Source organism: Acanthaster planci, linkage group LG16 (genome assembly GCF_054643075.1).
Source record: "Acanthaster planci isolate LZ-2023a linkage group LG16, COTS_SCS, whole genome shotgun sequence".
NCBI classification, from domain to species: domain Eukaryota; kingdom Metazoa; phylum Echinodermata; class Asteroidea; order Valvatida; family Acanthasteridae; genus Acanthaster; species Acanthaster planci.
In genome coordinates, this window is record NC_141792.1 from 1,093,972 (window position 1) to 1,116,513 (window position 22,542).

The window sequence follows — 22,542 nt, forward strand, 5'->3', positions numbered from 1 at the left end:
GTTTGGGGTTGAGTTATTTGCCACAGAAGGGGGGGAGCCGTCCAGGTTTTCATAAAAATATCGCTTCAAACAGCCTTTACAGTTGAAGAAAATTCAAGAAAAGTTCAAGAAAACACAAAACAGTGCACACAGTAAGTATGGAAGGTAAATGAGTTTGTTTCTGCATTCAATTGGGGACCTTGAACAAAGAGGACAATAAGGTCCCCGATTGACAGAGGGTCCCCGATTGACAACTGTGTACAAAACATATGGGTGGCCTTCTGAAAAAGTTTAAGTACAAACAAAAGAGGAACAATAGGGGGTCCCCAGTTGCAGGCAAATACACACTTGCCAGGTGTGTGTTCAGATTTGTCTAAACGTCCTTGGATTCATTATCCATCGTTCTCCTTGCTCGTTACAGACCATCCTTAATAACTTTGGCAACTATTTGGCGTATCACTGGATGCCAGAAGAGGGCTGCGTCGCCTGTACAGAAGACACCTTCAGTCTTGCCAATGTTACGGTAGGTTTCTAAAACCGCTGCATTATCTTCAGGACTGTACCATTATTGGCCAAAAATTTTATACAAATTCAAGTCTCGTTTTAAGCTTCGCTCTCAGCATCCTAAATTCTGTTTCTTGAAATTTCCAACCAAGAACTTGGATGATACAGATATTTGAATTTGACCATGCAAACACATAACGAAGTTAAGAAAGAAAACTTTAAGCCTTGCAACGTGAAAACTTTGAAAAATTTCCAAGACACCATTCTTCTACAAAATTTCATCAGAATTGGACAGTGTCCAAGAAAAAAATCAATTGAAACTGGGATCCCGTTAGAAATAAGAGATAGTTGCCTACTGAACATTTGTAAGAAAGATTGGCTAGGATTTCTTTAACCCTAACCCTACATAACAATACAAATTTCTACTTGTAGTAAAATGTAGCAATCAGTGCTGCCGCTTGTAAGAGGACATGACTATATTGTTCTCTGAAACCGTAAAGTACAATAGATAAGACAATGTACCATACAGTGGTGTGGCACTATGAATGCATGGCTTTATTGTTCTCTGTACAAGTAACAATGGAAGGAACCTAGCCGGAAGTAGTAATTTGTACCGCTAGGTCCTTCAGGCTCAGGCTATTACTTAGTATTTTGTAGTACTGAGCACTGTAAGCCAAACAATATGCTTGGCGGTTAGGGTTAAAACTGTTTTGGGTATTAAAAGGAATCAGTAAAGTGGAACTGAGTACCCAATACCACTGTGGGTTATTTGAGCACCTGGTTCTAACCAATAGGCCGCTTTGTATTTTTTTCTTCTGTACAGGAGGAGGACTTCCCACCCGTTCTGATGGCTCTGTTTATTGAGGTCCCGACGCCATTCCTGGACGACTTCTTTGCCCAGATAGAAGCTCTGGACTATCCCAAGAAGAAGATCGACCTGTTCCTTCACAACCAGGTGGGTAGTTGGAATCTAGCAATGCAACAGATGTGGAGCTAGGTCTATCAATCGATGCAGTTGATCTACAAGGACTGAACCAACAACAAGAATTAGAAGTTATTAGGATGACCTGTGCTTGCTTGTAGTTTGTACACGCTTGCTGCTTGCCCCTTTGATCAAGAAGATGTTGCGAGCAACTAAAATGGCACTTTCCTCTCGGCATCTCGGTCGGTAGAATGCATCTGTAGTCAAACTTTCTCTCTTTTTTTTGGTCATTCACAGCCTAAGCATCGGCTGGACAGAGTGGCCAAATTTGTCCAGAAGGCTAAGGAGCGGTACAGGTCGGTCAAGCTGTACTCTCCTGTCAAAAACCTGACAGAACCGGAGGCCAGAAACAAAGGATTGTAAGTATGCCACTCGCTTTGACATGGAACCTCCAGTTCCTTTGATGTTTTGGTTATTTATGGACTGATGAGTGTTGAAAGTCCAAGTACAAAGAATGGGCCGTTGATTTCTTTGATAGTGGAGGGTTACTTATACAGAATTCAGGCAGGCTCTTTGCCAAACTTGCCCAGACGCTGAATCCAGAAACGTGCAGGAATGCTCAATACTTTTGGTGGTGTAGTTTTTATGGAGTTAAATGTGCACATTGACTCGTTCCAGTCAACACTGCAACGACCTGAAATGCGACTATTACTTCAGCTGGGATTCCGACGTGCGACTGACCAACCCCAAAACCCTACAGATTCTGATCGAGCAAAACAGGTGAGAGCCACAACATTTCCCACATGTCAGCCTTTAATGACAGAGCAGTCTTGCCAGAAAAAGATGGTTGGAGAAAATCAAAGCGAAGAGTTAAAAGTTTGACAGTCAAGGGCGACATGTAATTATGTTATACCAAAGTAACTCCAGAGTAGGAGTTGGACTCAAGTACTCAGTTAAAGTAGTAAGACTTGCTTTAGCAGAGACACATTGTATGGAGGAAGGGATGGTATGAATGTCTTGAAACTGTAGGTTTTTAACTTTATTCCTAACACTCCTTAATCTTCCAACAGGTGAAGGATTGAGGAGTGTTAGGGTTAAGTAAGTTTTCACTGTTAGCAGTGAGCAGTGTTTGGTCTTGATTGAAGAAATTAAAACAAAGTCTCAGAGAAACAAAATACCTGTCTCTGCTTACATCATGCAAAGAACAGGATGCTGGATGCTTGAAGGTTGATAGTAGCAGAGTTGGATTAATGACATGAGTCAATGACTCAACTTGAGTCCAACCGAGTCACAATTTTTGGTAACTCGACTTGAGTCCCGATGGGTAAATGACTCAACTCGAGTCTACAACCACATGACTTGACTCAAATTTCTCATGGAGACTTGACTCGAGTACAAGTTTATAAGACTCGAGTCTCAAAAAAAATAAAGCAAAATTTTAGTCGGCTAGATGCCTGTCACCCTAACTTATTTTCGTTATGTCTGAATGGAAATAAAAATACCATAAAATGACTTACATGTAGTTGTGTTTATATTGTGTTTTGCTCAAAATTTGTGACTCACATTGATTTGACTCGACTACATACACTGACTCGACTCGACTTCTTGACCTATTGACTTGATTCGAGTCACCAAATGTAGTGACTCTTTACAACACTGGATAGTGGTAAATGTTTTCATTTATTGACTGAGCGCTGCCAATGTGACAGCAACTTGCTGTCCCTTTTGACACAGTGGTGTGGTTTCCCCTTGATCACAGATCAATCATCGCCCCCATCGTCCGCAAGGACGGCAAACTCTGGAGCAATTTCTGGGGCGATATCAACAACGAGGGTTTCTACGCCCGGTCTGAGGACTACGTGGACATCATCAAAGATTACAAAATGTAGGTATAATTAAAGGGTCACCAGGGCAGCCTTGTCTACTAGGAAAGCTCAGTCAATGGATTCTTGGCCTCTAAAATAAAACATGTCGGTAGGACTTCCCTTGGACGGAAAAAAGGAGTTAATTTTGCAGACTCGTCATAAGTAAGTTCTGTGAACAGTTTTGATAAGCCAATCACAAGTATGACGTCTACCAATGCAGTAACTAAGACATAATTTCACCTTCCCTCTATTGAAAAAATGGCGAGCTACGTGTTTCTTATTTCATTACCCCAACAACCTGAAATCAAGTGCAACACAAAATGAGCAACTCTACGAGGGTTTCAACTAGGATAAAGGTTGCATTGGACAGTTCGGTTTTCAAGGTGAATTGTGTCTCATGTTTATAAATCAATATGTATACTTTCTTTTTTTGGCTTTGTTTCAAAACCTGCTCCTTCTTGAAACTCAAAGAGTCAAATCTGATTGGAGCTGAAATGACTTGATATAATTTTTTTCCCTTTTCTGTTGAGATTCACAAAAATCCAGATTTGCGTATTTGTGTTGTGTTGTTTTTTGGGTTTGCAGTGGGTTGTGGAATGTAGCCTTCATCTCCAGCGTGTACCTGATTCACGGCAGCAAGATCCACGCTCCGCACACCCCAACCTTCGAGATCAAGGATACTGATCCAGATATGGCTCTCTGCCAACAGCTACGAGATAGGGTCAGCCCGAGTCCATATTTTCATGGCTGTGGCTAGCTGTAGCACTGACTTCTATGGGAAAACAGCCGTAGGCACCAGACATTAGCTTACATATGTGTGCCTGTTTTCACCAGCTGTAGCGTTAGGTTGTGTCCAAATTACTGGGCTATGGCTAGACAGAATGTATACACCCGTGGAAGCCACCTGCCAGTGGCTTACATAAGTGTACCTGTTATTGCTAGCCATAGCCTTAGGTTGTGTCCCAATTACTGGGCTATGGCTAGACAGAATGTATACACCCGTGGAAGCCACCTGCCAGTGGCTTACATAAGTGTACCTGTTATTGCTAGCCATAGCCTTAGGTTGTGTCCAAATTACTTAGCTGTGGCTAGGTATAATGCATACACTATGTAAGCCATTGGCCAGCATTACTCATAGATTGACATGCTATTGCCAGTCGTAGCCAGCTTTAATACTTGGATATAGCTTAAGGCTGCATCCATATCTGTTGTCCAGTGCTAGGTCTTACCTTCATTTGAAATACACAGAGACAGGCAGACGTAGCCATAGCTCTGGAAGCCCGTTTCAGGCATAGCCTTAGTTCTTCTTAGGCTCATTCTAATATTGGCTCATTACTGCATTCCGATGCATAGATAGTCCCCAGCGTATTGTTTGTATGACCTCTGACAGGTGCTTAGCTTTTGAGACATAAACACAAGTAGGCATATTGTTCTGTTCACATGCATATGCAGTCGTCATTGGAAATTTGAATCACCACTGCATATAGCAAAGAATAGCGACGTTGCTCGATATCACCCTTTCCCACAATGCTTTGCAGTCTTTCATGAATAAAATTAAGCGATGTTCAGCGTTATTGCGTATTACTCACACCAGCAACAGAATTTGGCCCCACGACACTGTCACCATAACCCTACCTAGCTCTTGCTTCCTCTGATGTGCTCGGCCCAGCTTTGCGCCAAATGATCCCTGGAAAAAACAAAACTCGCCAGAAACCGTGAGTTGCAGTCACAGCTTCTCACTGTCCGTTTTTCTTCTTTGCTTTACTCCGCTGGTCATGCAGGGGGATTTCATGTACGTCACCAACATGCACTACTTCGGTTATCTAGTGACCACCGAATACTGCGAAACAGAGCACCTTCACAACGACCTGTGGGAAATCGGAAGCAATCGCAGGGTAAGGCCAAGAATTGACCATGTGATTCTCTTGACAAACTTTGCTGCTCTGTGTTAACAGTGGGATTCTTCATTTGTACCAATTTGAACTGTTCATGTTGCCAAATTTCAGACCAGATTTCCTGTCAAGACAGCCCTGGCCACTGACAGAGTCACAAAACTGAACTTCCCGAGGGGTTGCAAAAGGCTTTGCCCAAAAACAACTTTTGGTAAACAGCATAAACCTACCGAGACCAAATGTTTCAATCCAGAGCCTGTGACAGAGAGGGTTACATCGATGTTTCAAATCTGCAGACGAAATAGTTAGTAAGCACTAGTGATTGCAGATTGTGTCAACTGCAATATGCTAGTTGTGTGTAAAGCATGGTGCTGTTATTTCTGTGAATGGAGCCGTCTAGTGGCCCAAAGCCATCCAATTCTGAAGGACCGTCATGGCCTCTGAAGGCGTCCGTCAATTCTGTCTGCACATCAAGTTAGTCCCGTCCCTGCGCAATTCATGCCTCCTTTCATCGCTGCCCCACTTTTGTCACAAGGGTCGCAATCCTTTCCTTGCCCTTAGGCCCCCCCTGTGACCTTGCCTGACCTTGCAGACCTGGGAGGTTGCAAACAAACTGTAATAAGTTAGTTTCCTGTTAGTCAGCCCCCCTCCCAATCATAAAGTCTCCCTCCCGGGGGGCTGTCAGATTCACTTCAGTCCCTTGGCATATTCCAACCCTTCATCAGGGAGTGATGAAGTTTTTTTCACTCTTTTGCAAAGGTGTTCCCGTGACCCAGTTTGCCAACCCAATGCCCAATGGGATTTGACTGCCAAGGGCAGCCTTTTCATGTTGTCTGGATTCAAACAGCATGGGAGTACAGATCATTCTCTCTCGCCGTTCTCGTTCTTACTTTTTTTCCCCCCCTACATTCCACCATTCTTTCCCACCTCGGATTCAGTCTCTCCCAATGGAAAACGTTTTTCCAGGGTCTGCTAAGATCCGGCTGCCAACATTGAAGATCTGAAGACAGACATTGATCAAGTGAAAAAGTTTGCTCATAAAAAGGACCTGGTGGTGTTTTTTTTATTGACTTAAAGTGTCATTTCCTTCATTTCTTGACCAGCAGAAATGGCCGTTTTATTACCGACACTAATGGAATGTACCTTTATTCAAGTGAATTTGAATCAAGTGGTTTAATGTGGACTCTCCGTGACTTAAAATGACTGTGAGGAATGATGAGAGACAGGTTCTGGCCTGCCATTTGCAAACCCAAAGGGGAAAAAATGGCATTTCAAAATGAAACTCACAAGTTCAGTGAGTGTCTATTAACCACTTCCTGCCGGGGCAGTTACCAATGTTGATGCTGCTGGGCCGGGATATTTATCATTTTTTTTCTGTCTTCAAAATTCTTTAAAAATTCCTATCTTCATTTACTGGACACTTACAACCACGTGAAGGACTGTCTGGTGGCCCCTCTAGCCTGACAGATGAATTCTATTGATGCCTGAGTATTTCAGCCAGGCCTGCAGCCTTGTAAAAAGAGCCCAGATTGTGCCCTGTTATATAACTTTCTTTTGTTCACGAACCTGGCTCAGTGTGCTGCTGACCTCTTTTCAATAGGGGCCAGATTAGCATGCAGCAGTGCTGTGTGGCTCATTGCTGCGGTGGTGGAGCGCTTTTGTACCCAATGAGAATCCGCTCACTCTAAATGCCCCAAACCCTGGTATACTGTTTCGAAACAAGGCTGGATTATCTCCACTTTTGAGAGGCGAAAATGTCGGTAATTCCCAGCAGCCTGGTCTTTTGTTCCGAGTATGGTCTTTTGTTACAAGGCCCTGTTCCCGTTGTCCGAGTGTGTAGACCCCGGCCACGCATATAAAGCATACGTGTCCGGATCCGAAATCCTCAGCAGGGAGTGGTTAAATCAGGACTGTTTTGGGCCAGTGTCCCTTCTCAAGGCCAGTCACAAGTAACGGTGAACAGCGACGAAGGAATGCTTTTATTGCAGTTCATTTGAATAGCTTCAGACTTGAATTCAGACTGTTGGTCTTGTGTTGGTCTTGAGTTGTGAAGGTCTCAAGAGATCTTGACCATGTCCAGCACTGTTTTTTGGCAGGATGCTTCCTGGAATCAAACAGGGTGCCAGGCTAATGCTACAACAATTCACAAGAGTGCGCCACCAAGAGTTTGCAGTGCGTTGACCAATCACAGTGCATGAAATCTGTTGACCCAGGCGTGTTTGGAAAGGGTCAACAGATTTCTTGCCCTGTTATTGGTCAATGCATTACAAACTCTTTGAGGTGCGCTATTGTGAATCAGCCTTATGCAGTCTTCAGTGGTTCTGCTGAACATTTTTCTGTCTTGTTTCCAATTCCCTTCAGGTTTGGGAGGATCATTTCATTCACCCTGACTACTACCAAGTTCTGGAGCCAGGGGTCGAGGTCAAGCAGGTACACTATGTTTAGACCTTTGACCTAGAGGTCAGATGTCAGAGTTCAGTAGCTGCATGAATTATCAGTTGAGTTAACGTCCAGTCAACTGCCCTATCTGTGAATGGAAGTTGAAAAAGCGGCCAGGTCATGCATGCCGCTCTGTGTCCTTTTAACCTCAGCACAGGGTCGAATGAAGCTTAAGTATTTAACTTGGTTGCCTGCAGGCTTTGAGCACCTCCAAAAGGTGCATGCCAGTTTCAACCACTTTTGCAAATTTTGCTTAGCCACTACGGTTGACTGAGAACTTGAAGATAGGGATGGATAGCTCCTTCATGACGCTCTGGAACCATTGTGTAAGGGTCTTGTGTTCCGATGGTGGCTCAGTCAGAACATCTTTATCCATCACAGTTTAAAGAATGTTAAGAACAGCTTTGCGACAGAGTTGAACGTCGATAAGTTGCAGCAAAAGACTTCAAATTTGCATTCAGTTTTTTTGTTTAATAGTGATATTCTCTTTCTGTTTCAGGTCTGTCCGGATGTTTACACCTTCCCGATTTTCACCAAGGAGTTCATCACCAAGCTGATTGAGGAAATGGAGTACTTTGGTAAATGGTCCAGCGGCAAAAACGAAGTAAGCGATCCCATTTTAATTTTATTTATTTTTAAATTTTTTTCCTTCAGTGCGAATATCCTGCAGAAAAAGTAAACTTTGTCGTCTTTGCTGCTGCCCCCCTCACTCCGTGTTCTTGGCACGAAAGCTTCAATTATGTACATAGAAGACGGGATTACAGACATCACATCCTGTGTTGAGCTGAAGAGAGTGCCGTGTTCTACAATAGGAGAAAAATTGGGAAAATCTTGGTTTTATTTACGTGTTGAAGTCAGTGATTGCAGTGCCTAATGTCTTACCAAATTGGAATCGGTTAGCTAATGCCAAAAGATTTTCCAAGTTTTTTCAGTTGAACACAAACGCTCAACATCTTGTCTTACAAGTTTGACCGCGGGTAAGCTTAGCAGTGGAGTGGTATTGAATTGGCATTAGGAGGTCACTGTGACTCATATCAGGTTGGGGTTTAGCTCTGCTCTCCTTGGTATGGAGAATATGACTATTCCCTACCCTACGCCCCTAGATGGGATGCGAGTCCATCACAGGTTACTCCCTAGCTAATGCTGGTACCCATGCTTCTGGGTGGAGAGAGGCAAGCAGGGGTGAAGTAATTTGTCCAAGGTCACAACTTAATGGCCAGCAGTTGGATTCGAACCCCCGGCCCTGTGACCATCAGTTCCAAACACTGGTCACTAGGCCACATTGGTGTCAAGATTGGCAATTGAAGCGGCTTTAAGTTTGATTAACCTTTTGCTCAGTTGTTAAATTGCGACGCCTTCATCTTTGCAGGATTCGAGATTAGCAGGTGGATACGAGAACGTTCCGACGCGCGACATCCACATGCGGCAGATCGACTACGAACGCCACTTCCTGTACTTCCTGCGAGAGTTCATCAAACCAGCCGCTGAAAAACTCTACCAAGGCTACGATTCACGAGTGAGTAGACCACACAGAAAGATAATCCCCGAGCATTACCGTGACATTAAGTATTTGGAGTTCTGATAATATTTAGCCAATCCAAAAGTTACAGCTCTGGCTACAGCTTTGGAAACAACTACCCATTCTCAGCCACAACCTACAGACCTGTTTGTCCGTCCTAGCTGTAGCTAGTCACTATGTCTAAATATGAAAATGAAGAAATCATAGTGTTCCATAAGAAACCGGAATGTTTTAAATAGGAATTTAGTCCACTAGTGGTGGGTTGTGATGTAAGAACCATAGAACCTTGTGAAATCGCAGAGAATGTCATTAACACCTCGCAATTGACCCCTGCTGAAAAAAAATTGCCACCGTTAATGCCAAAGACGTGCTCAGAACGTAGATGACTCGTGCAGGATGAACACGTACAGCCCTTGTTGGAAGGAAACGGGTTAAGACGCGGGGGTAATCGGCGCTTGCAACGGGCGCAGAAGATGAAAAGCTGTGTAAGAGTTCACTCACGCTCGTCAGGTGCGATCACTTTTGGCTCGCGTACACCTCGTCACTGCTTATTAGAGTTCACTGCTTACTTAGGTTTTTTTTAATGGCTCACTTCCTGTGACCAGCCGATTACACGACCCAAAAAGAGGATGAAGTTGTCATCTGACCTCGTTTGGAATCAAGCATCTGCTTTGACACGTAACGAAGGTCACTGTTATTAAGCTAATTACCTGTACTTTTTTACCAAGGGAGTTTGACCAAGTGATCGTTGAGTGTTTTAATTTGAGGGTTTCAGATCTGTCTTTGACTGTGGCCGGCTGATTGGAAAGTGCAATAAAAATGCAACTGATGGATCGTTGATTACTTTTCCCTTGAGTGTTACGTGCAAAGTGGGCACTCCACAAAGTCAGGCTACATCCGTCAATGATCAATTTGTGGGCTCTTGAACACGCCTTGGGGTGCAACGTGGGGCCTGCATCAGTGCCTATATGCTATCTTGCAAGTGTGAACATCCCCTTAATGAGAGACTTTGAGACAAAGAGGGGAAGAGACATACCGATCCTTTTTCACAGTATTGCCGTGCTCAGAAAACTATGCACACAGGCTCAGAACAATGCACGGATGCTCAAAACAATGCGTGCATGCTCAGAACAACGTGCTCATGCTCGGAACAATGTGCGCATGCGCACAATAATGCACTCATTCTCAGAACACCACACGCATGCTCAGAACTGCTCCAAAGAACGGGTATGTTTGCGCCACCAATCGTCTCTATGTCTGCTGTGGAATATTTCAGTCTGCACAGCTGGTGATAACGTGTGATGGATCAAACCTTAGCCACCCAGCCTGATGCATGACGGAGGATTTTGGAGGATTCAGGAAGGGTCCTAAAAGTAAACATTCTTAATGAGTCAAGGTACAACCACAGTAGTGTCTTCAAAAGATGTGATGCTTGAATAGTTTGGGGGATTCAGGTTGGCAAGGTAGTTCTTTCCTCGCCTTCCACCTCTGTGGTCCCAGGTTCGATTCCCGGCCCGGTCCACATGTGGATTGGGTTTTCAGTCCCTACCTGACTCCGTGGGTTTTACCCAGAATATTCCTCTGGGGTTTTCCTCCCACCTCTAAAACTGTAACTGCTTCTAACTGTCTCCCCTTTATTGATGTTGGTGAATGTGGGTAGTTTGGTGGCTGCCTCAGGCGCCCTTGTATGCTATTGGCTCAACCATGTTTAAATGTATTCATTGTTCCATGCTTAATGTCTTCATTGTACAGCGCATTCGAACATATCTATATGAAATTTGCGCTTTATAAATGAATAAATTATTAATATTATTTATTTATTATAGTTTTGTCATTGAGAGATTGGGAATTTGCCCGTTTCAATTGGTAGTTCGATTTAAATCTTTGCAGGCACATGCTATCATGAACTTCGTTGTGCGTTACCGACCTGACGAGCAACCAGCCTTGAGACCCCACCATGATTCCTCCACCTATACTATCAACGTCGCCCTCAACACCAGAGGAGTTGATTACGAGGTAGGTCACCCAATCTTCAAATTCCTCTAAAAAGGGCTGACATATCCCAGTGTTTGATCTACCGTATATCAGTCAATTAAGCTTCTATGCACGGAGAATCAAAGGTTTCACTTTTAACATTTAGAATATAATTTCCCAATTATTTACTGTGTGAGGAAATAACACGGGTTGTTCGGAAGACTCTTAACTTCATGTCCAATATTTTGTTGCACAATTTGACTGAGCACACCCACCTATATTTAGAAACACAAGTTCGGTTGTGAGATTCAGCTGTCTAGCTAGGAGTGTTGTATTTGAGTCCATCACAAGTCCTTTCCACAAGTCCCCTTCCAAGGCCAGTCACAAGTCCCTTCACCAGGCCAGTCACAAGTCCCTTCACAAGGCTAGTCACAAGTCCCTTCACACGGCCAGTCACAAGTCCCTTCACAAGGCCAGTCACAAGTCCCTTCACACGGCCAGTCACAAGTCCCTTCACACGGCCAGTCACAAGTCCCTTCACGAGGCCAGTCACAAGTCCCTTCACGAGGCCAGTCACAAGTCCCTTCACGAGGCCAGTCACAAGTCCCTTCACCAGGCCAGTCACAAGTCCCTTCACACGGCCAGTCACAAGTCCCTTCACACGGCCAGTCACAAGTCCCTTCACACGGCCAGTCACAAGTCCCTTCACAAGGCCAGTCACAAGTCCCTTCACACGGCCAGTCACAAGTCCCTTCACACGGCCAGTCACAAGTCCCTTCACAAGGCCAGTCACAAGTCCCTTCACACGGCCAGTCACAAGTCCCTTCACACGGCCAGTCACAAGTCCCTTCACCAGGCCAGTCACAAGTCCCTTCACGAGGCCAGTCACAAGTCCCTTCACCAGGCCAGTCACAAGTCCCTTCACCAGGCCAGTCACAAGTCCCTTCACACGGCCAGTCACAAGTCCCTTCACACGGCCAGTCACAAGTCCCTTCACACGGCCAGTCACAAGTCCCTTCACAAGGCCAGTCACAAGTCCCTTCACAAGGCCAATCATAAGTCCCTTCACAAGGCCAGTCATAAGTAACAGGGTGAACAATGACAAAAGAATGCTTTTATCACAGTTTATGTGAATAGCTTGTGCATTGGCTTAAGACTAAATGACATGCGATGGACTTGTGATGGACTTACTGGGACTTGCAGGGACTTGTGATACAGGCAAATGTAACACTGCTATGTAGTGTATTGGTAGAGGTGATTAAAGTCCAAAATGGGAGGTCTCAGGTTCAGCAGCAGCGTTAAAGGGGACCGGGTGCTGGCATGGATAAGTCAGACGTACCTTTTCTCAATAGACACCTTTTTTCTGTATTTCTAAGTTCACATTTTCCCAACATTTTCCACCCAAAAAGCTTTAGGTTGGGCTGTCAAAATTGAAGAGAGAGGGAATTTGGAAGAAGAGCTTTTTCTCTTTTCGGCTTTACACATGTCTTCGTGTCTTGTACATACGAGTGTAGGCAATGCGAGTGTAGGCGTGTTTGCTGTTGAAATACCAGTGCTTGATAGTACTGCCCACATCCGCCCGGAGCAGGAACACGAGAGGGCGTGCTTTACATACGATGGTCCCTTGGTGGGAACTCACTGTGTGCTGGCGTAGTTTTATGCACACTTGGTGCAGACCTTGTGACCAGGTTTTTTTTTAATGCATGGTCTTAGTGTGTGCGTCAGGCGTGTCACGAGCTCTACTGGACAACATCCCACCGGATTGTCTGCTCTGTGCTGTGGAGGGCGCTCTTCAACTCGGAGCAGATAGTCTGAATGGGGTAACTTAGCTCTCCAGTGTGAAAACTAGGTCCGTGGAGGCCAATCACGATGAATATTGATACATTGATCAGTTTGTACACAGAATGCCGTACATTTCAGCTGATGATCAGACAAACCTATACCCTATGCATGAGGTAAATTCCCAAGGAACTGCTACTTGCTACAGTCTTGTGCTTTCCCCAGAATCCATCGGCTTATTCTTCTGGACAGTTTCATGGAGCATCCAGCTGCACACAAAGTACTCTTGGCCTTTTTTTTTTTGCCTCCTAAATCCTGCAAAATTCTTTCCAAACTTCCTTGTGGATATTCGGGTCAGGGATGAAGTGGGAATCTACAGGGGTTACTTTCTGGTTTCATGGGATATTTCCAAGCTTTCCAGAAGACGCTTTCTCTCCGAGTTTAATATTAATGTTATCTCCAGCACTCAAGATCCTTGAGGGCTGTCAGAAGGGATGTCGTTAAATTACCTCTCGGCCTCTGCAGTATCTCAGCACTTGATCGAGTTTTCCTTTATCGTCACGGAATCTGGAACACTGTTTGATTCGTTCACACGCTCACGACCTGAAGAATTCCCAAGAGGAGTGTAAACCAGAATATGGAGCCCCAGCTGATAATTGTCATGTACATGTATGCGTATCGCTGCGTCTTCCTCATTCCCCGCCCCCCCCACCTCCTTCCTCTATTTACACGTAGCACCCCGGCACTTCTCCCTCATGGTCGTAACCGTCTTATCAGTCCTACCCACTGCTCACTGAAAAATCATGCAACGCCCAGTCAATTTGGGTAGACACTTGACACGGCGATAGGCTGGGGAATCCAGAATGTGCATGTGTAAATAAAGAACCCAGGATGCTAGACATTAAGCCTGAGTCACTTCAAGCAATGCATCATTTAGATGTACTCGTAGGAATGTTCATTCGATTAGTTAGAATACTTGGTGTGACTAGAAGATATTTGATCGTAAAAGCAGTAGAAATCCACCACCCTGTACGGTGTGACATCAAATGACAGATGGTTCGGGTACCGGGCTCAGTATGCTAATCCCGTTCAACCCAATCAGCATGAAGCCAGATGTGAACTGAATCTGTTTGCCCTGAAGAAGGTACTCAGTTACCGAAAGCTCGGCAATCACATATTTCAGAGCACTGATTTGATATGATATTCTCGTCAATATTCTGATCACGGTGCTACGCAGCCCTTCCATATATCTCTGAAGCCAGATGCAGCCTGCTGACTGAAGTGTGACACCCTCATAGACCTTTTCACCAATATATTCTTAATTATGTATGCATGTGCACGAATGTCCTCGGCAGGAAGGGCCATTGAAAATAACAGGGGTGTGGTTTTTATAATTTTCTCTCAGGTTTTCTATCTGTGTTCATTTTTTTTTCTTCAAAAAATCCCGTTAAATAATTTTTTTCTGTTACCTTCTAAGTTTAGCGGGATTTTTCCCACCCAGTCTCGTGTGCACAGAAATGATCAAGATTGTTAGGTCTTTTTACAGAGCGCTTAAAATCTTGCCTAGATTGGAAACTAAAAGCAAAAACAATTTATTGGGATTTTCAGGAGGAAAAAATTGAACAAAGATAGAAAACCTGAGAGAAAAATGTTCAAAATCACACCCCTCTATGTTTTCAATGGCCCTTGCCCCCTAGGCCATTTGTGCTCATGCGTGTATAATTATGAATCTAAGGGTTTGAACAATAGGCAACATAGAACTCATGAAGACTAGCCATCATTGGAGGGTGAGTTCGCCCAGTGGGCTCTCTGTGGAGTGGAAAGAAGAGGAGTAGAACGTCTCAAATCGCTTTTCATTGTGATCAGCCAGAGTGTGACACAGAGACCCAGTGGAGTTAATCCAGGCCTGCTCAGTTCCATCCAAAGTCCCAATCCCCTCTGAGAGACTGGGTGGGCTCACCCCAGACGGTCTGGGAAAGGTTTCTTATTTGATGACACGCCCAAGCTCCTCCGATAACACCGTCACTTTTTGTTTCCTATACCGAACCTTTTTGAGTTGCCATCTCGTCTTATGTGTCTCACACACAACCGGTCGCCAATTTCTTAAAAGAGGACTGTACCATTATTGCCAAACAATTCAACTTTTTGGCACACGATGCTGTAAAAAATCGTGTTTTTCCATTGACCTTGCTTGAGAAAAAACATTCAAAATTACAAAATACTTTCCTTATTTGGCAGGGTCTATTAGTTGCCCACCCAGGGTCTATTAGTTGCCCACCCAGGGTCTATTAGTTGCCCACCCAGGGTCTATCAGTTGCCCACCCAGGGTCTATTAGGTGCCCACCCAGGGTCTATTAGTTGCCCACCCAGGGTCTATTAGGTGCCCACCCAGGGTCTATTAGTTGCCCACCCAGGGTCTATCAGTTGCCCACCCAGGGTCTATCAGTTGCCCACCCAGGGTCTATTAGTTGCCCACCCAGGGTCTATTAGTTGCCCACCCAGGGTCTATTAGTTGCCCACCCAGGGTCTATCAGTTGCCCACCCAGGGTCTATTAGGTGCCCACCCAGGGTCTATTAGTTGCCCACCCAGGGTCTATTAGTTGCCCACCCAGGGTCTATTAGTTGCCCACCCAGGGTCTATCAGTTGCCCACCCAGGGTCTATTAGTTGCCCACCCAGGGTCTATTAGTTGCCCACCCAGGGTCTATTAGTTGCCCACCCAGGGTCTATTAGGTGCCCACCCAGGGTCTATTAGTTGCCCACCCAGGGTCTATTAGTTGCCCACCCAGGGTCTATTAGTTGCCCACCCAGGGTCTATTAGTTGCCCGCCCAGGGTCTATTAGTTGCCCGCCCAGGGTCTATTAGCTGCCCACCCAGGATCTCTTACCGAGAACTGAAGTGTGGTGTTATTTTGTACCAGGAAGTAGTGTGCAAACGAATGCAGTACACTTGAGTGTTGGTTTAGGCACTGGCTCCTGGGCCAATGTCTTTCGCACACAGCTGTGTGCATGACGTATTCACGTCTGTACTCAATAAAGACAGGTTGAACAAGGTTTAGGCATCTGGTGTACACCAGTTTTCTAATTTGATTCAGAACTGCTAGAGCCATCAGAAATGGAAAAACCGAAGGGGGCACTTTTCTGTCCAAACACCAGGTATCCTTCTGGTTCCTGTTTGTCTAGGGATCTATAATCACTGATCACATCACAGGTGATTTCCTAGGTGGCTAAGCTGATTTTCAAAGTCAAGAGGTTGAATAAAGAAACCAATTAAGTGCACCTGTACCTTAATCCTTAATTGTGGTGGTTATGCCCAATAAGAAGGCTGGCTCATCTAGTAAAGTACTCTCTAATCCTCTTAAGCTCTTCTGACCAGGGATATTCTATTGTTGGATGACTTGGCCACTCTGGTAATCCCAGGAGCTGTTGATTAGGCCAATGGGCCTGGAGTGATGATCTTTTGCATATTCATGGCTGAAGCCAGGCCTATAGAGGCTTTGCGTGATGGCTGTCTTGCAGGGCAGCTCTTTTGTTCCACACGTAGACCTCCTTTGTGCATACCTTGTAGAACAGAAAGCACTGGCCTGCAAGATGGCAGCCACGCAAACTCTCAGTTGCAAATGCCCACTGCGGGAATAAGAGGCCACCCACAGGTTGTATAGAAATGTGTGTCTTACATGTGACTCCCTGAGTGGACAAAACAGTTAAACGATCTCAGACCCACAAACGTTGCACACAGATGGCCTGTGTATCCCACATGCATGTATGTTTCACTACATCCAAGAACGGTCTGAGCAATATTCATTTTTGAATGGAGCCCACGGCTCTGAAACAACATCTGCAATACATGTATGTATGCTTGCAAATTCTATATGACCTGGTGTGCAAGCCAAGAGAAGCCGACTTTGAAGACCGACGTCATTTTGAGCAGACCATACTCTGTCAGGTGACCAGATCACTTGACCGGGCATAGTTGGCCTCCACAGAAAGCGTAATCACGAGCACTGCAGACCTGGTAGATGGCTTCAAATTTCCCATAGTTTTGGATGGCATAACGGCGTAATTACCTGTACATGTAATCAGAACAGGTGCACAGATATAACAGGCATTCATCTTTTGATAGACCATTGGTTGATATCCACAGTGCACAATGGTGTACAGTGCTAGGTTTATACAAGTTGGGGAGCACAACGGGGACACCAGCATCTTATGGGGTGCATCAGCTTTCAGTGGTGTTTCTTGGGGAAAGTTTTTGTTGGCATTTTTCAATATCCATTCATCTGTTTTCTTTCCAGTGGGGGGGGCACCTGGGGGCACTGGGAATTTGGGGGGGGGGCATGTGCCCTCCCCTGGCTGCACCAGCGACGGTGCATGATCTGAAAGTGTGCCGCAAGACCCCCCGGAAATCCACACTGAACACAAACTGCAAGTAGTGCTGTATCACGCAGGCTGGTTGACAATTTAATTCCCGGATGCATGCGCCCCTCCCCCCTCCGACAACACGATCTCATCCTGAACACCCAGGATGGCTTTGTTCAGTGCACATGGGACGTTGCCTATTTGCTTTATCCATAATTAATCGCGAGGACAGATTTCCGGTGGTTCCAGGCCCCCCTTAGCTGGCCTGGAATATTCATCTTGTTGAAAGATGCAATTTTATCGTATGATGTCATTATTTCTATGTACCCGTAAGTATAACCGTAAAACCCTAACATGACCATAATAGCAACACTTACCAAACCGAACTGAAAAGCAATACGGATAGTCTGATCAAACAGATCATGTTTTGAAAATTTGGAACTACTTTTTCAGTATTTCACCTCCTTTGTCCTCAAGCTTCACTTTAGTGAGAGGAAAGAATGCTTGTCAAATTTACCACGTCATTAAACAAAAGATGACCAGCATTTTAGTATTTTATCATCTCGGGATGTTGAATTCATGCATTTTTTTCGGTAGTCCTCTTATCACAGCATCTCCATCAACAATCCGGAGGACTGTTAATCCTAAGGTTTTCCAGGAGGAGGACGGCTATTGCCATTCCAAGAAACAAGAGGAGCAGAATGTAGTCACATATTTGGGGTCACTTGGAGGCCACCGTTTGGCCCAGACAGTACCCTATCGTCTTAGCGCTAGCTTTTCCTGGTTTATTTTTAGCCCCTGGGTGACCTTTGTCTCATTCCCTTCCCTGTAGATCTTTCCTAAAGAAGCATTTCCAAACAGGTGTGACATCGCTGAGCATTGTCTTTAGTTGATATCCCTGAATGTGCTGGGAGGTGACAACGTTGCGGCAGGATTTTGCAAATTGCTTCGTGTCTGACTAATGTGCTTGGCTGCATGTACCGGTGTAGGATCTTCCCTTATCAGTATTCACGGTCATGTTCTGTAGAAGACGCAAAGTCCTAACTGAAAATAGATTGTGATGTAGCGTTTACCCATAACAGCCAGTGAAGGTTGCATTGTGTATATGTATTGGCTTGTGTGTGGCTATGACATAGCTAGTTTTCGTGTGAAAGTGCACAAAACCCAGCAGTAATTTACCAGTAGTTAGAAATACATGTACACGTATGTTGTGGAGAGTTCGCATGCACTGAAAAATTAAGCTTGGGTAGCAGTTGAGAGTTTGAACCGTCAGTGATACAATCTGCTTTATTGTAGCTATAGAGGGCAAATTCTGTGCGCACTGACACGGTGAATGAAATCAGGACAAGCTTTTAGGCCCTAGGGTGAGGAGGAACTGTAGTTACCTGTGACCTAAGATGAGGCACTGGAAAAGAGGACTGGAAGGAAGTAATGGTTGAAATGGGAGGGCAGGTGAAGAGGAAGTTTTGGAGGATTGGGAAGAGGGAACAAATTAAGCAACCTCGCAACTACAGCCATGATCATTAACCCGGTTGACAGACTTTTTTTAACCAGCTAGAATCAGAGTGGTAATTTGACCCATATGCGCGACCGCCCCAGCTCAGGAATTTACCATGAGACGCACACATCCTGATCCCCCTATCTGGACCAAGTGTGGAAATGTTTGCGTTGAGCTCCACAATAGAGGAATTGGTAACACGAGTAGAGCCCCGAGTAGAGCCCCGAGTAGAGCCCCGAGTAGAGCCCCGAGTAGAGCCCCGAGTAGAGCCCCGCAGGGGAGCAATAAGGGAGTCGCAAGGGGTTGCCGAGACTGCACCCCTGAGATAATTTCGGTTACCCCCTCCCCCCGACCCTCCTTTACTCATGTTGGCCTTTGATTTATTGTCTTTTGTCGAGAAAGTCTTGTTTGAGGGAAGCGCTCCTGTCGGGATGAGTGGGCCATTTTTTTATTGGTCTTACCTATGCAGCGCCTTAGACTGAGTCTCTGTTCTTGAAGAACTTGAACCAGCTGTTTGGGCTGATTACCTGTCATCAAATCTCACCCAGGATTTGCTGATGATTACGGGCAAGCCTCACCGGGATAATTGGTCAGGAACTTTTGAAAGTTAGTGTTCATCAAGTATCGTTCAGGGGTGGACAGCGAAAAATGAAACAGTTGTCACTGAGGGACCTTCCAAGTCAAGAGCATAATTTGTCCAGAATCTTCTGCATTTTGAGTTTTCTGACCCTCAAATGATGACTGTTGGAAGCTGAATCACTGAAGGTTTGCTTCTTTTGAAGAACCAAAACAATGCAAGATTCACATACTGTACATGTACAAGTACTGCAGGCAAAGCCATTCGTGCAAGAACTCCATCCTTTGTTAGAATTTAAAAGCCCTGAAAGTCAATGCTTGTTATCGTTTCTTGGACGAAGGTTGAGATTTGTTAGGATTTTTCCTGATTTCAGGATCTTTGTCGTCAGAATTTTACACGATTTCAGGATTTTTTAAACAATCTCTATTAAAATCCAGAAATTCTGTGTTTCATTTTATTTCATTTATTTTTTTATTAAGCACAAGAAATAGGGATTTTAAGAGGTGCTGATAAACGTAGGCAAATTTATGTTTACTGTGGGACCCTCAAACTTCTGGTGATTATTTCGTGGATATGTCATTTTTTCTTCAGTCTCACCCCTGATTCTCCTCTCACAACCAGTCCACCGTAATTGCAGTCCACTCTGTTGTATACAAATTTTATATACAAACGCTGCTTGAAAACGTTGCTTTACGGGTTACATGTACATGTGTAGATACAGCTTTGCATCCTCCTGGAACTTTGAGATGGAAGAAGTAGAGGGTTTCCCCGTGACGGGATAGGGGTGTCTCCGAAACTCCGGAAAAGATCAGCTGAACTCACTCAAAGGATCTGCCAAAGATGGGAACCGATGTTGTGTCAGTTCCGTTATCCCCGGCTGAAGAGTGTGTCATCAGCCGCCTTCAGGATACCAGGAGTGGGTGGGGAAATCACCAGCACGTCAGTTGTGACTTCACAGATCTGAATCTGTCAAATTCTGAGTAACATCTTGATATTAGGTTATCTACGGAGCGGAAGGGAAGTTTGGAGAAAGGAAAACTAATAAGGGACCACTTCAGAAATTGATTCGTCAGATTCATTTGGTGAACTTCACTTTCCACGGAGAGTTGAACCGGTTTCCATAAGGTTGTGCATGACCTATGCAATTGTTAGGTACCGCGGTACATAAATGGGTTATCAAAAATAGTTCAAGTGTTGAAGGACAAGGTGAATGATGTTTCCATTCGTAAAGAAAGTGTTTTCATTTGTGTGATTTAATAGTTGAAATGCACCGCTGAAATGACTCACTGATTATCTTTGCCTGTGCTGTGGGATTGTGTGTTGCACAAAGGCAGAACAAATATGGTTTCACTTGGACCTGCTAGGGTTACGTGTCTTCCGGGCTGCTTTTCAAGGTCCCTGGTCAAAGAATTTTGTCTTTGTAGAGTGGGTACTTGGGATAATAACTAGTTCAGTTGTGCAGTGTGTGAGTTGTGCAGGAATCGGTTAATGAGCTAGATTTACTCGTGCTTGTGTGAGGGTGCAGAATTTTGATTGGTTCAGAAGCCCCCTGGCAATAAAGAGTGAAGAAATAAAGTCTTGGTGTTAATTAACACATTAGCACAGCTCATGTGTACATTCAGTTGAAAACGTCACTGGTACCACATGAATCAGTGCACAGATTCAGAGGGACTTTCACTGGTCCTCATGGGTAGTCCACAGATAACTCCCCCCGTTTGTAGACTTCCTGACATTTTTGCTCTACCCAATGGAAAACTGTCATCCTACATGTGAATGCACCCCCTGTACTCATGGAATCAGACAGGACCTCCAAAATTATAACATGAGCCATCCAGTTCCACCCATCAGCATGGTAACTGTTCCCTTCCATGAGCAGTGAGACCAAAAAAAAAAAATCAACAGCTCACATGCAGATGTCAGGTTCTGCTTCCCCCCCCAGTGACTACCCATAATCCAGATTTCCGCAGCCCATCCAAAACACAAACCAGGAGGGAAGGAGCAAAACGATGATGAGTGGCAAGTCAAGAAAGTTCAAGGACTTTCCAACTCCTGAGCTTCTCTCTTGTGGGAGCACAGCGAGGCATGAAAGAAGGGAGAGGAGGACCGAATCGTTCCTCCCGGGCCAAACGCTTTGTTCTCTCCAGTGTCTGATCTGGTCACAGCATCCCCAAGATTTTTGAAGAGTTGTCACGCATATAGAGAATCTTTTTGCTGCAGAATTAGGGACTGACGTCATCTGGTCAGTGGTCAATGGCACTGAGAGAAGTGGTACATGTGAGTGACTAAGGCCAACTTGAAAAAATATCTCGTTTCTGATCCTTGTGTACCCTGAATCAGGCCCAGAATGGCGTTTTTTTCACCATGGAATGGTGGCTAAAAATTGTCACATCAATTGAAACCCTATGGCTGTGTGGTGAAAATGACCTTCAGATTGGTTTACCAACCCTTGGCTTATTTTGGGGTCATCCGCACTTCTTTAGTGAGATTTGAACACTGGGCATGTTTTACAAGAGAAATACTTCAAGACTTTGAATGTCCTAAGAATACTTCAGGAATCTTATTAAAATTCAATCCCTGGACATTTTAGATGAGAGAGAAATTCAGGAATCTTAATATTCTAAGAATGGGTCAATGGATGTACATGTATATTGGTGAGATTCGAACCCTGGACATGTGGAACAAAAGAAATGCCATTCAGCAAGTCCAAAGAATATTACATGTAGAGTTACTTCTGTGAGATGTGAACCCTGTACCTGATGTGCATAAATCCAAGATGTACTGAACAAGGTAAACATTAAGCATTAAGAGAGGCTAAACATCCCAGACAATAACAGCTCTTTGGGATTTGAACCCCAGACATGCTGAAGAACTGTCATCTCATATTCTGCAGGATCTGTCACTGAAATCTCTTGGCTTCCTGTCCACGAATGTTATTTTTGAGAGAACCCGGGACTAAATTTGAAGCAGTTTCCGTATCAAGGGCAAAAGTGCACATCATTAGGTACTTCATCTTTTTAGTGACCGTGCACTTCTGGTAATTTCTCCACCACATTCTACCCAGATATCTTGCCCATTACTCACCAAGGGTGCTAGGCTGACCACTTATTCATAAAACCAGCTGTCTATCCGGAAGAATCGATGATGGATACAACCCTGCAGCTTGAACGACTCGCTTCGTTTTGTCATAATCTTCAGCTCACAATCCAAGTTGCTAAATTGCTCCCGACAGACAGTGAG

General features: G+C 44.7%; 1 protein-coding gene across 1 annotated transcript in view; it reads left to right on the forward strand.

The window, feature by feature from the left end:
* Positions 1 to 22,542, forward strand: part of LOC110976488 (procollagen-lysine,2-oxoglutarate 5-dioxygenase 1-like) — a 45,165-nt gene that overhangs the window by 11,752 nt on the left and 10,871 nt on the right. The window contains exons 8-18 of the mRNA XM_022229794.2: positions 401 to 502; positions 1,307 to 1,438; positions 1,703 to 1,824; positions 2,084 to 2,185; positions 3,165 to 3,290; positions 3,856 to 3,991; positions 5,052 to 5,165; positions 7,524 to 7,592; positions 8,101 to 8,205; positions 8,971 to 9,117; positions 11,011 to 11,136. Coding sequence (XP_022085486.2) covers positions 401 to 502; positions 1,307 to 1,438; positions 1,703 to 1,824; positions 2,084 to 2,185; positions 3,165 to 3,290; positions 3,856 to 3,991; positions 5,052 to 5,165; positions 7,524 to 7,592; positions 8,101 to 8,205; positions 8,971 to 9,117; positions 11,011 to 11,136 — 1,281 coding nt within the window. The remainder of the gene's footprint in view (positions 1 to 400; positions 503 to 1,306; positions 1,439 to 1,702; positions 1,825 to 2,083; positions 2,186 to 3,164; positions 3,291 to 3,855; positions 3,992 to 5,051; positions 5,166 to 7,523; positions 7,593 to 8,100; positions 8,206 to 8,970; positions 9,118 to 11,010; positions 11,137 to 22,542) is intronic.